The sequence below is a fragment of the Perca flavescens genome, chromosome 15, assembly GCF_004354835.1.
Source record: "Perca flavescens isolate YP-PL-M2 chromosome 15, PFLA_1.0, whole genome shotgun sequence".
NCBI lineage: Eukaryota > Metazoa > Chordata > Actinopteri > Perciformes > Percidae > Perca > Perca flavescens.
This window is the reverse complement of record NC_041345.1, coordinates 5,311,593-5,324,945: the sequence shown is the minus strand read 5'-3', so window position 1 is coordinate 5,324,945 and position 13,353 is coordinate 5,311,593. Positions and strand designations below refer to the sequence as shown.

Below are 13,353 nucleotides of genomic sequence, written 5' to 3'. Positions count from 1 at the left end.
TATTCTTTTAGAACCATATTTTCCACTCACTATATATCTATAGTGTGTGACTTTGCTGTTATTTCTCTTTCTTTTACGTGTGACCTTAGCAACTCAGAAATGACTACATTTCCCAGAGGTCCACCGTTTGTACGTAGCTCTTACCGTACGCGTGACGTTGTTACTGTTCTTGTTTTGGCAGTTTGTTTCGATATTCACGGATTGTCAGTCCACCAAGGAGGCGTTTTATATTGGTTGTCCCACACGAAGCTGCGGTATTGTACATTTCTGCATGTATAGTATTCATACCCTAATAATAGACTGAACATAGTTGATTTGAAGCAATGTTATGGAAAGAAATCGCGATAGAAGTGAGCTAGCTAACTACTTAATCTTCTAACGGTAGCTTGCTAGCTGGCAAGCCAAGCTAATTAACATTAGCTTAGCTGAGAGAGGTTTGTTCTGTGTCTGCGCGGAAATGATCGATTGCTGTTCTGACGTGTTTGTTTTTATCTGCTGCATCTCAAACTTTAAGCTAATGTTACAGTCCTGAGGATAATGTCACGATGGTGACTACAACGCTAGTTCATATAGCTAGTATTGCAACGTTGCCAGTCTCTCCTCGCAGTGTTAGCGTCTGCAGTTTAACAACATGTAAGATATAACGTTAGCTAGCTACATCGATTTAATGCCAACTTTGATCAGATCTAGGGCAACTGCGGCTGGTTTAGCAAGTTAAGATGACTGAGTGAATGTTTCAACACATTCTTGTGGGATCAGGTTGGCCAACACATTAAATAAACTTTCAGTTAGCTAGCTAATGTGTATTCTAGTTGGTGACACAAATCCTAACCCCTGGACTCTGCTCCCCATGCGTTAGATTTCTGTTTTATCTTAAGCTTCCTCCTTGTTTAACGTTAGTTCTCTTTTTCTAACATGCCAGTTAAGCTGACCACTGGATATTCGCATATAAGGTTATAGTTGCCTTGTTATTTACGGAGTCCAACTCTTCTCGTGTTTGGGTGATGACAAGTTACGTATGTTAAAGTGAAACCATTGTTGAAATTCCCCTGGAATACCAGCACCTCAACTGTGTGTGTGTGCGCGCGTGCGTGTGTGTGTGTGTGTGTGTGTGTGTGTGTGTGTGTGTGTGTGTGTGTGTGTGCGTGTGTTTGGTGGGGTAGATGGTATTGATTGAGCAGTGAGCTGGTAAGTGTGGTCACAATGGCAGATGGAGGCAGTGATGATGACGTCATTCACCTGGCAAGCTTCAACATCCACCGCAGCCAAGGTGAGACCCGTTTTCATACAGTACGTTAATGTCAACAGTGATATCTTCTAGTGCCATTTCGAGACAGGGGCTAATGATAACTTAGCGGCATGGCATCTCACACAATGCTGCCACGCTGTAGATTTTGAATGAGGCTGACATGCTTTCCTTGTCATATTGGCCCTGGTTTAACAACATTTAAAACTAAACCGTACCCTGGTTATCCTGAGAGACATTTCCACTGGCATTGGCATGTGAAATATACCTTCTTGTAATGCAGATATTAAAGTACAAACAAATATATCCGCGTGGCAGATTTATCAGTCTGATATTAGCTTGTTGTGAACAAACAAGTTCAGTTGCGGTATTTTGAACTGGGTGTGTGTGGGGGAAAAAATGCTATATTACAGTTTTCCTCTATTGTAGACTCACAAAAAATTTAACTATGTCCACAATTCTGAAAACTACAGATGCACCGATTACAACTTTCTAGGCTGATTCCGATTTTCTTTGAGTTAGGCCAGCCGATTCCGATTAATTTCCCCCCCCCATACCACTTTACAGCACACACAAATATTTATTTTCTGTCTTTTCTTTAATAGAACATTTTGCACAGAACATAGAACATTTTTTGAACAGATAATGGATCACTATAAAATAGAACTATATAAATTACTCCTGGTCTGGGAAATTCACACACATCTAAAGTGCAATGTTAGAACCATTTCCTTCTTTTCCAAAAAAAAAAAAATTGATTTTGGTGTGGTCCCTCGGCACCCTACTTTTTCCTTGCAGGTGTTGCATATTGCGAACTTGTTATCGTCTGCACACACGCTGAAGAATTTCCAAACAGGTTCCCTACGCGTGGGAGAATAGCGCAGACACGCGCTTCACACCGCGGGCGGGTACGCGCCACACACGGCGGAAAAGTTGAGAGAAAGGGGAAAGTGAGCGCGTGTGCGTGCGTCCTTGAGAACTGTAACTCGTATAACTTCTGTTGTCAGTTAATTGTAGCGTTGACCGGCATATGTCGGACTGACCTGCCGGTCGCCGGTCATGGCCCAGCACGTGAAAACCGTCACCGGCCGGTCTATCGGTGCATCTCTACTGAAAACTTGAATTAACAACAAGCCTCCAGACTGCTAACTCTCAGCACGATTTTATTGTTTTCACTCAAATGTAAATTCTAAATTAACCAGGACGGAATTCTTAAGGATTGCCCCCTTAAAGACATAATCGGCCCCACGTTATACACATTTGTGATACTTACATTACACTGTGACTGTGTAGGCTCCCGTTCCCGTAAGAGGGAGCTCATCACCATTTCGGATGACTCGGATGAGGAGCCTATGACTCTGGTACCTGGCAGCCCTGTTTTAGTCCCAGACAATGCAGATGATGACGACGTCAGCATATTGGAGGTGACTGATAAACCCTGTTCTTATTAAAAAGAGACTCGGTATTTGAAGCTTCCCTGTTACTTTGTACAAGGTAAACATTTTAGGCATGTGTAAACAAGGTCCAAAATTACCCAAATGGCTAGTGAATGTTCAAATTTTACCAGCCACTCAACAAACTACCCTTGTTTATGAAGCAGATCTACCAGCCACTTGCTTATTTTACCAGCATTTGGCTAATAGATGATGCTAATTTTGGACCCATGGTGTAAACATGTGTTTTGTTAAACAGTTGTCATGTCATATTCAGGACACACAGAATTTTCTGCGGATTTATAAAATTAAAAAAAAGAAAAGAAAAACTTCGAATGTTACACGTTCACACACCAAGCAGAAAAACAGTCCATGAAGTTCTGCAGATTTTCATTCTGGATGACCGCTGAAAACTGTAAAAAAAAAAAAAAAAAAAAAAAAAAAAAAAAATCCATTTGGGTCTGGTTATGATCAGAAATCGCTGTCAATAATATGAGCTGCAGAAGTTGCAACAGAAGTAACAACTTTGTTTCCATTCATCTATCAACTTTTCTCTTTTGCCTCCTGTGTTTTCCTGCAGCCGCTAACGCCTGCACGCAGACACGTGATTCGCCCAGCAGCAAAATGGAGCGGGGCCTCGCACAACCTGGTTCAAGTTGTAGGTCATAGTAGCGCAACCTCTGGGGCCCCCACGGTGGACCCTGGTTCTGCCCCCTCTACCTCCACAGATGCCAAGGCCAACTCCTCTGCATTGCGGCCAGCCATACGGACACAGACACCGGTGCAGTCTAGCACGTCCGCACACACACAGCCACAACCCGGCTCTTCATTACACACACTGTCTCAGCCAAAACTTAACACAAACTCGCAGCAACAGGTTGGTACGTCAGCACACGCAAAAGTGGAACTCCATGCGGTTCCTATCCAAACCCCATCTACCTCCACAAATGCCAAGGCTAGTGCCAGCACATCCGGAGCACCTATACCAGTACTTCATCAGCCTCAGCCCAGCACATCTGGACTCATACAGCCACACGCTGGCTCTGCAGTACGCGTAGCGGTGGAGCCCCAGGCGAGTACCTCTACCAGTGCCACACACTACTCTTGTGCGGTTGCATCAAGTTCTTCTACAAACACTCAAGAAAAGGCTAGTACCAGTACTCATTCACAAGACAATCGTCAGGCCAGTACTTCATCTGCACAGTCACAGTCTCGCACACCGATGCAGTCTCAGCCCAGTACATCTACACCGCTCCAGTCCAACGGGACCACAACCCAACAGCCCCACCTCATCCAGGTGAAGGAGGTGAAACTAGTCGTTTTTCCCCAGCAGCCGAGCATCCAAGCCTCTGCTCTCCTCACTCAACCCCAGCAGCAGCTCAGGTCCCAGAACCCGCTGCAGTCTGGGTTACTCCATCGCACGCAGGGCAATCTCATTCAGATTGAACCACGGCCCCTGGCCCAGGCCCCTGCCCAGCCTCCAGTCCAGGCCCCTCAACCCCCTCAGGTGATACCGGTGATCCCCCCCGCAGTGCTAATAGCTGCCGCCCCAGAGAGACTAGGACCTCCAGAGGCAGGTCACCGGATCATCCTGGGCAGCCAAGCGCCTGGGGTGGCTGTTCCCAATCCTCCGCCACAGGCTGGTACCTCTGGTGCGGTCCCACCAGCCCGCAGCCTCCACATCAGGATGCCTAACGTGAACTCTAACCCTCCAGCTCCCACAGCTTCGGTCCTAACCTTCACCCGCAATGGGGGAGAGGCTCGTCTCGTTCTGGCTCCAGCTCCGAACCCAGAAAGGGTCAATCCAGCCCCTGGTCTGGTCGTGGTCCCTCCTGCGCCAGAGGACATTCCCTGGATAGAGGATGCAAGGCCTGGTCCCTCTGCACCACGAGGGACAGAAGAGCCCCTTGTTAGAGCCCTTATCACTGGTGTTGTGAGTATCACATTAAGCGCTGTATGCATTGGTATGGTCTGCATGTCTATTATTTTTCTCATGAGCTCATCACTGGGTTAATATCAAGTTAATTGATTTGAATTGTGGTAGGGCTGTTGTGCAATTAATCACATTTTAATCGTGATTACGATTCTGGCTCCAAACGATCACAACGATTTGTTTTGCACATTTACGTTTTGCAAGTAAACTCTTATTTTTGTCCCGTTTTTAAAAAAAGTTTAAACGGGAAAAGTATTTAGGGAAATTTCACAGTGCAAGGTGTTTTCACTGTTGATTTGTTTCACTGTTTTTTTTTTTTAAGTTAAATAAATGCAACATCTTTCCAAAAGTCAATGAGTAACCATGTTAGATAATCATGATTTCAGCATTGACCAAAATAATCGTGATTATGAATTTTTCTTTTTTTTCATAATCAAGCAGCTCTAAATTGTGGTGTAAACTATGCTTCTCACCTCCTCTGTGCCCAACTACATTCCACCTGTTCAACTCTTTGCGTTGCCTTTACAGTTGGATCTCTTCCCAGATGTCCAGGAAGCCTATGTAGCAGAACTGATCCAAAAGAATAATGTGAAAGACTTGAATGTGTAAGAAGCAGCAACCTTTTCCTTTCTCGAGTACTTCATATAAAGTAATAATAAGTGATTCGACATCTCAGGAAATGAATACCTGATAAGGTTTTTAGATTTGCTGCTGTATCCTTTGTACTTGTGGTGGAGTTAAATGTCTTTTTGTACCTTGGTTTATTGAGATCTAGTTTACTTTTCTTTGTTAACCTTTATTATAGCAAGTAAATTCCTGTGTTCATATTTAGGGTTGGGTATCGTTTGGTTTTTTTTCGATTCCGGTGCTAAATCGATACTTTTAAAACGGTGCCGGTGCCTGAACCGGTACTTTTCAATAAAGTTAAAAAAAAAAAGAAGAAGAAAAAAAATAAGTGTAGTAAACAACAGTCAGTGACTTGTTTATTGCTAAGGCCATGGTCAAAATTCAAGATTTAATAATAATGTAATAACAATAACAATAACTTATTTCACCAGTAAATTGCTGTTGAACCCCAGATGGGAAAAGGGTATTTTACAATTACTGTGAATGCACCACAAGGCTACCTGTTTTAAGTGAATCTGTGTTGTTTAATTCCGACAATGGCAGCTGCAAGTGAACGCACCGTCTGTGTTGTTTAATTCCGACAACGGCAGCTGCGAGTGAACGCACCGTCTGTGTTGTTTAATTCCGACAACGGCAGCTGCAAGTGAACGCACCGTCTGTGTTGTTTAATTCCGACCATATAAACATACTGTATATCTATGAATTGCGACAACGGCAGCTGCTGCGCTGCAGAGCAGACTGTTACATCCCGCTGTAGAAGTCCTCCACAGTGAAATACAGTCACACTTTACACTGTTTAACGTGAGCTGTCAGCATTTTAACCGTGATTAATCCAGCTGCTAGCTAAAGGTAGGCTAACGTTACATGCTGTCATTTGTAGTGTAAAGTCGAGCACCGAAATGAGGCACCGAAACTTTCGTTCTTATTCGGTCTCGTTACTACCGTTTACGTCGGCACCGGTTGCCTATTGGCACCGAGTTTCGGTACCCAACCCTATTCATATTAAGGACTTATTGAACTATCAACTTGACTTAAAGGTCCCATGACATGCTGCTTTTTGGATGCTTTTATATAGGCCTTAGTGGTCCCCTAATACTGTATCTGAAATATCTTTTATATAGACCTTAGTGGTCCCCTAATACTGTATCTGAAATATCTTTTATATAGACCTTAGTGGTCCCTAATAATACTGTATCTGAAATATCTTTTATATAGACCTTAGTGGTCCCCTAATACTGTATCTGAAATATCTTTTATATAGACCTTAGTGGTCCCCTAATACTGTATCTGAAATATCTTTTATATAGACCTTAGTGGTCCCCTAATACTGTATCTGAAATATCTTTTATATAGACCTTAGTGGTCCCCTAATACTGTATCTGAAATATCTTTTATATAGACCTTAGTGGTCCCCTAATACTGTATCTGAAGTCTCTTTTATATAGGCCTTAGTGGTCCCCTAATACTGTATCTGAAATATCTTTTATATAGACCTTAGTGGTCCCCTAATACTGTATCTGAAGTCTCTTTTATATAGACCTTAGTGGTCCCCTAATACTGTATCTGAAATATCTTTTATATAGACCTTAGTGGTCCCCTAATACTGTATCTGAAATATCTTTTATATAGACCTTAGTGGTCCCCTAATACTGTATCTGAAGTCTCTTTTATATAGGCCTTAGTGGTCCCCTAATACTGTATCTGAAATATCTTTTATATAGACCTTAGTGGTCCCCTAATACTGTATCTGAAGTCTCTTTTATATAGACCTTAGTGGTCCCCTAATACTGTATCTGAAGTCTCTTTTATATAGACCTTAGTGGTCCCCTAATACTGTATCTGAAGTCTCTTTTATATAGACCTTAGTGGTCCCCTAATACTGGATCTGAAGTCTCTTTTATATAGACCTTAGTGGTCCCCTAATACTGTATCTGAAGTCTCTTTCCTGAAATTCAGCCTTGGTGCAGAATTACAGCCACTAGAGCCAGTCCAACAATGAGCTTTCCTTAGGATGTGCCATTTCTGTGTCTGTAGCTATGGAGGAGGAGAGAGGGGGGCAAGGTGGAGGGTGGGGGTGTGGCCTTGACCAACTGCCATGCTTCGCTTGTTTGAAAGCCATGATGTCTCTCTCTCATGGGTGGCAAAGCAGAGAAAGGGGATGTAACCTTGCTCCTTATGACCTCATAAGGAGAAGATTCCTGATCGGCCCATCTGAGCTTTCATTTTCTCAAAGGCAGAGCAGGATACCCAGGGCTCGGTTTACACCTATCACCATTTCTAGCCACTGGGGGACCATAGGCAGTCTGGGGGAATGCATATTAATGTTAAAAAACCTCATAAAGTGATATTTTCATGCCATGGGACCTTTTAATAGTTTAACTAAAAGTATTACCCTGTTTTTAAATGCTCAATAATATATAATATAATATATAATAATGAAGAGGTTTGGGTGTACACTTCATTGATATATATGCAATAGGGCACAGTCCCAAATCTGTATACTTGAAGTTGTTCTGCATAGCTTGATGGGTATTGGAAGACCATCATACCCTTATAACTGTGTGTATGTCTGTACAAGCTTGTTTACATGCAGCCTCCCCTCTGCTCTGTTTCCAGTATCTGTAACCTGCTGTTGGAGAACCCAGAGTATCCAAGGGGGGATACAGCAGTCACAGTAGCTCCCACCAGCATCCTACTGGAGTCTGGAGACACCCAGACAGAGGTCTGTGTGTGTGTGTGTGTGTGTGTGTGTGTGTGTGTGTGTGTGTGTCTGTGTCTGTGTCTGTGTGTGTGTCTGTGTGTCTGATGTAGTTGTGTGGGGTAATCTAAAGTCATCAATCCGTATAAAGCGTGATTTATGCTTCTGTGTTAAATCTACACCGTGGCTACGTACGTGGACACACGGACCCTACGCCGTAGCCTGAGGTGCATCTCTCGAAAAATAATTTAACTACACGTGACGCACGTCGCTCGGCCAAATTTCCCCCGACTCATTTGCTAGTTCTCCTTCTCCCTAAACAACATGACATCAAGGAGAGGGTTAACTTTTCCTGCTCCAGATTTCCCACCGTGGTCACAAAACACAAGGGAGACACTTTGTTTCTCTCACTATGACTCTGGAGTCCGTTCTGAAGCTAATCCCCATCACTATCACTCTACCGCGCATACACACACACACACACACACACACACACACACACGCCGGCCCTGGTATTCTCCTAAGGAGATCGACGCACACAGCAGCGCACAAGTACAAACTTCAGGCCACGGCGAAAGCTCTGCGTGTAGCCTCTGCAGCCCATAAATCCCGCTTAAGAACATTATGTGCAGTGTGCAAGTAAACTGAAGAACTGGAAATGCAGGGAAGGATAGATTGTTCCTCATTACATAATTATGTCAATCAAGCTTACCAAACAAATATATTATAATAGAGCTTTTTTTTTTTTTTTTTTTTTTGACTGTCCTGTTGTTGGGCAGATGGGTCCAAAATTAGAGAGAATGAATATCCTGTTAAAAAACATCATGTGAGTGTTTCACATGGAAAGGAGAGTAACTTTATCTGTATTTTTCTTTTCCTAAGCAAACTTTGCAGAGTAGTACAGACAGACAGACAGACAGACCTTCAGTCTACCCTACAAGCCTTGTGTCAAAATCGCAGTTATGCAATGTTCTTTTCCATTTGTTGTTTAATGACTGCTCCATACCGGTCTTTAAATCCGATTTCTCAGTGTCTTGGTACTTTGTTTATTCGTCTGTTATGGGTCTTTTCTAGGTGACCGAGGACCTGTTTGACTATACCAAACTGGGCCCGGTGGGACCTGAGGCTGTGATGCAAGCTGCCGACTTGCTCATGGCAGATTTCAGGATGCTCAGTTGTCAGGACATCAAATGGGCCCTCAATGCTCTGAAGGGACACTATGCAATCACACGCAAGGTACCTGCGGCCTCATTAGTACACCGTGCCTCCTAGGAATGCCGTCGCATTTTAACCCTTTCTCTACTCTCTTGCCGTCTTTTACAAATGTCCTTCAACTCCCGCTCTCCCAGGCCTTATGTGAAGCTCTGAAGAAGTGGCAAGATTCAGGCGACCCCTCAGGAAAGAGACGACGGAGCAGAGCCTCCTCCGAGCGCTGCTACGTTGATTTCCATTTTGGACACGGTGAGCAAACCTTTTCACTTTTCTCTGAGCGCGCACGGCTGCTGCAAACCGCGCACTTGTGCGTGTACGTTGTGTGCCTTCTTGTTTTGTTCCAATACACACTCATTTTAAACGACCAGTGTTTGTTAATAATGGTGCTATTCTTTCATTCGCATAAGCTTCAGTTACAGAGTTTGACCACAGATCTGCAGCTGCATCATGGGAGAACATTTACATTTATTTATTTTTGTCTCTGGTCAGAAAACCAGTGTTCTCGAAAAGCTGTTTTAGTTTACTGGCTGCGTGGCGTGAGCGTGGCGTTTCTGGTGCGTGTCAGCTGCGTGGATTTTTCTACGTCTTTACACACCAGGAACGTGTCTGACGCGGCGCTGCTGCTGCTAGCCTTGTCCGTACACATGGATGTTTCCCATTGATAAAATAAAATACCATGTTAAACATAAATGTATACTGATCTGATTACAGCAAAGACAACGTCGGCAAAATAGGCTCCAGAATATTTCGTTCTGTATTGACAGGTGCAATGTTAGAAAATCAAATTTTTTTTTTTTTAAATTACATTTTTATCTGCATTTATATCAAAACCTAGAGACTTTCAAACATCAACATGTCATTTTATTAATATGTATTTGTGTCTAAACGACATATAAACATCTTTTTCATATTCTATTTCGCCTGGAAACGCTTCCAACACGCTTGCGTGTCGCTAACCTGTTAACATGGGAGCTGAAATATAAACGGACACGTCACGCAGCTGACACGCTCACGCGATGCATCCAGTGTGTAACGGGCCTTAGGGTTAGCTGATGTTAAACCTATATTTGCGGCCCTGAGGTGTCTCACTCACTAGGTTGCCTCTCCAACAGATTCAGTGACGTTTCACAAGAGGATGTATTTCTTGGAGAGTGACCGACGCTACTGCAGGACGTACAACAGTCTGGAAGCCTCTGTGCAGAAGGAGCTTTCGTTCTATCAACAGAAGGCCAAGGAATGGGCAGAGGTACACACACACACACACACACACACACACACACACACACACACACACACACACACACACACACACACACACACTTTTTTTTTTGTGAAAGTAATTCTTGATGTAATTCACGATGTATCTCTGTCACCCAGTATTGCATGCACGCCTACAGACTTTATGCAACTTCATTTTGTTTTCTTTATTATATACTTCCATATTAGTATGGAAGCTAATCCTTCTAGCCATTTTTAGAAAGGTCGCCTTTGTAAATGAAGCCGAATTTGAGATCATTCAAAAAAGAATGTACACAGACGTTGTTTAGTGCTGCTTAATTAGCATATGCAACATTTCTTGCATCAGAGAATGTAATAGTCTGACTTATACCTGGCTCCACTTACCAAGAATGGCTGCAATTTGAGAGAATATTTATTTGAATGATTTTATTGCACTTATTTATATTTATACTTGCAGATATTTATGTCTTGATTGGTGGAACCTCAAGTATTCGTATCAGGTTTTAAGTACTTGTTCCATTCTTTTAGTATGTTTTCATAGCTATGTGTCATAATGGATGTCATATTGTTGCTGCAAAAAAAAATCAATAGATCATTTCATCAACAAATACAGTAAACTGAACCTGCTTTCAGGTGTAGCACTCCTGGCTTGACGAACACAGCTAAGAAAAAGTTAATGTCCCAGCTCCTGGTTTAGTGAACTTCTGTCTGTCTCTCTCTCTCTCTCTCTCTCTCTCTCTCTCTCTCTCTCTCTCTCTCTCTCTCTCTCTCTCTCTCTCTCTCTAGCACGAGGACTTCCTCCTGGCTCTGCAGGTCAATGAGGATGAATACAAGAAGGTAGGAAGCACACATAACTCAACCAAACTGATGTAGCCTTCACAATGGTTCACATACTGTGTTATTATTTTGTAAAAAAAATGGTTTCTCAACAGAATTTCGCAATGCAGTATATACTATCAGAGGTATAAAGACCATACTTCCATAGGTGTTTGGTGTGCTTGTTCGAGGTAGTATTGGCTAGTCAGTCCCAAGGCAGCTGCTGAATGTATTTTTAAGATGGTTACATTTTTATTATTCTGATTACGCCAATAGTAATTTTGGGACCCAGATTAAAATAGATCATTCAATATTTCCCTCAAAGTCAAACAGCTGAATGTTTTTTTTAACTTAAGTTCATAACTTTTTGATATTAATGAACATCTGTTACGTTCAAGCCATTGCCAAAGGAGTTGCTACAAAGCTAATTAAGACTATCAGCTCCACACAACTCTCTCTGTATTTCGCAGCATGGCTGTGTTCAGAAGATTGTGGCGTCTGGTGACTTTCCCGTGCAGAAACTCAAGTGAAGATAATGACCTCTTCTGAAGAGTCCGTCATGTTTTTCTACAGAAACTACGCACTATAGAAACTACGCACTATAACTTTAAAGTTCCCAAGTCCCTGAAAAGCGATTTACTTGTAGAATATATTGTAGACTAGTTGCCTTGGAGGTTCATTTTACTTCATAGCCCGTAGAGTACCTCAAGGCACTTGACACTTTCACTAATTCTCAAAAGACGATCTCTTAAAGAATGTAGAGAAGTTTGAGCTACATAAAATATGTCTAAGTCCGATTCTTTCTCCAGGACGGCCAGCTGATCGAGTGTGGCTGCTGCTACGGGGAGTTTGCGTTTGAGAAGATGACGCAGTGTTCAGACGGCCACCTGTTCTGTAAAGAGTGCCTGGTCAAATACGCTCAGGAGGCTGTATTTGGCTCCGGGAAGGTACCGACACACACGCACGTCTTTTTTTCTCACATTTGAATAGGATGATAATGTTGCCAGGCAACTATAAATGATTCTTCTATAAAAACTAATGTCTTCCTGTGCTGGAGAATTACACAGAGATGTGGCAGTCAAACAAATGTTAGTTACTGTAGTTATATAATGAAATAGTCAAATAGTGGTTGGAATGCTGTGTGTGTGTGTCTGTGTGTGTCTGTGTGTGTCTGTGTGTGTCTGTGTGTCCAAAGTATGTAAGATTTTGTATTTTTTTTTTTCCAGTCTCTGCAGGCTTTTTATCTTGCACTGAAATAAGAAGTACATTATTCTGTAACACTATGTCATAAAACATGGCAAGAAATAATGTGACATATACAATAGGATTTGCAGTTAGGGCTGGGTGATATGTAGAAAATCAAATATCACTATATTTTTGACCAAATACCTCGATATCGATACCGCAACGATATTGTAGTGTTGACTATTGGTGCTTTCAAAAAATATTTACTCAATGAGATTTTTGATAAACAATAATCAGTAATGTGGATATAATGACTAAGTGGGTAAAGGCAAATAATAGAAGAGTTACAATAGTCTGGTAAGTTCAGAAAATGACATCACTTTACTGTAATGCAGCCTTTAAAACCAGGAAAAGACAACACTTGTGCCATATTACGATATGACGATATCCAAAATCTAAGATGATATCTAGTCTCATATCACAATATCGATATAATATCGATATATCGCCCAGCTCTATTTGGGGTACAACGTGAAAATAACAGTTGTCTGTTTATTTGGTACGCCTGCAATCCAATAATAATGCAGTTCTGTAATAAATCCTCTCTGGTGCATCTTTATGAGACCATAGTTTGTGACATTGTTGTACTGTGGTGGTTTATAATAACCTGACTCCGCCAGATGGATTGCTTCGCATTTGCTCGGCATATCCATCTGGGAACTTTCCGTTGGAGAACTTTTGGGAAGGGGCGGAATTCTGGTTAGCTGATTGGATGAACCATCTGTCTATCACCTATGTTGGTGATAGACAGGCCAAATCAACCAATCAGATCCACGGAGCGTATGAAAATACAACCACAAGCCCGCCCCTGCTGCTTCAGGCAAAGCATAGCTCGTAAGCTCAGCATGCAAGCAACATGTCGGTAAAGGAGATTTGCCGTTTGTGTAATGAGAATTTAGGAATA

The 13,353-nt window shown here is 42.4% G+C and overlaps 1 protein-coding gene across 1 annotated transcript in view; it reads left to right on the top strand.

Annotated features, from left to right (window-relative positions):
- Positions 1-131: 131 nt before the first annotated feature.
- The window catches only part of rnf216 (ring finger protein 216), a 27,124-nt gene continuing 13,902 nt past the window's right edge, over positions 132-13,353 (top strand). The window contains exons 1-11 of the mRNA XM_028599907.1: positions 132-254; positions 1,164-1,270; positions 2,540-2,670; positions 3,260-4,612; positions 5,141-5,217; positions 7,856-7,961; positions 9,012-9,173; positions 9,287-9,398; positions 10,262-10,395; positions 11,175-11,225; positions 12,014-12,151. Coding sequence (XP_028455708.1) covers positions 1,204-1,270; positions 2,540-2,670; positions 3,260-4,612; positions 5,141-5,217; positions 7,856-7,961; positions 9,012-9,173; positions 9,287-9,398; positions 10,262-10,395; positions 11,175-11,225; positions 12,014-12,151 — 2,331 coding nt within the window. The 5' untranslated portion in view covers positions 132-254; positions 1,164-1,203. The remainder of the gene's footprint in view (positions 255-1,163; positions 1,271-2,539; positions 2,671-3,259; positions 4,613-5,140; positions 5,218-7,855; positions 7,962-9,011; positions 9,174-9,286; positions 9,399-10,261; positions 10,396-11,174; positions 11,226-12,013; positions 12,152-13,353) is intronic.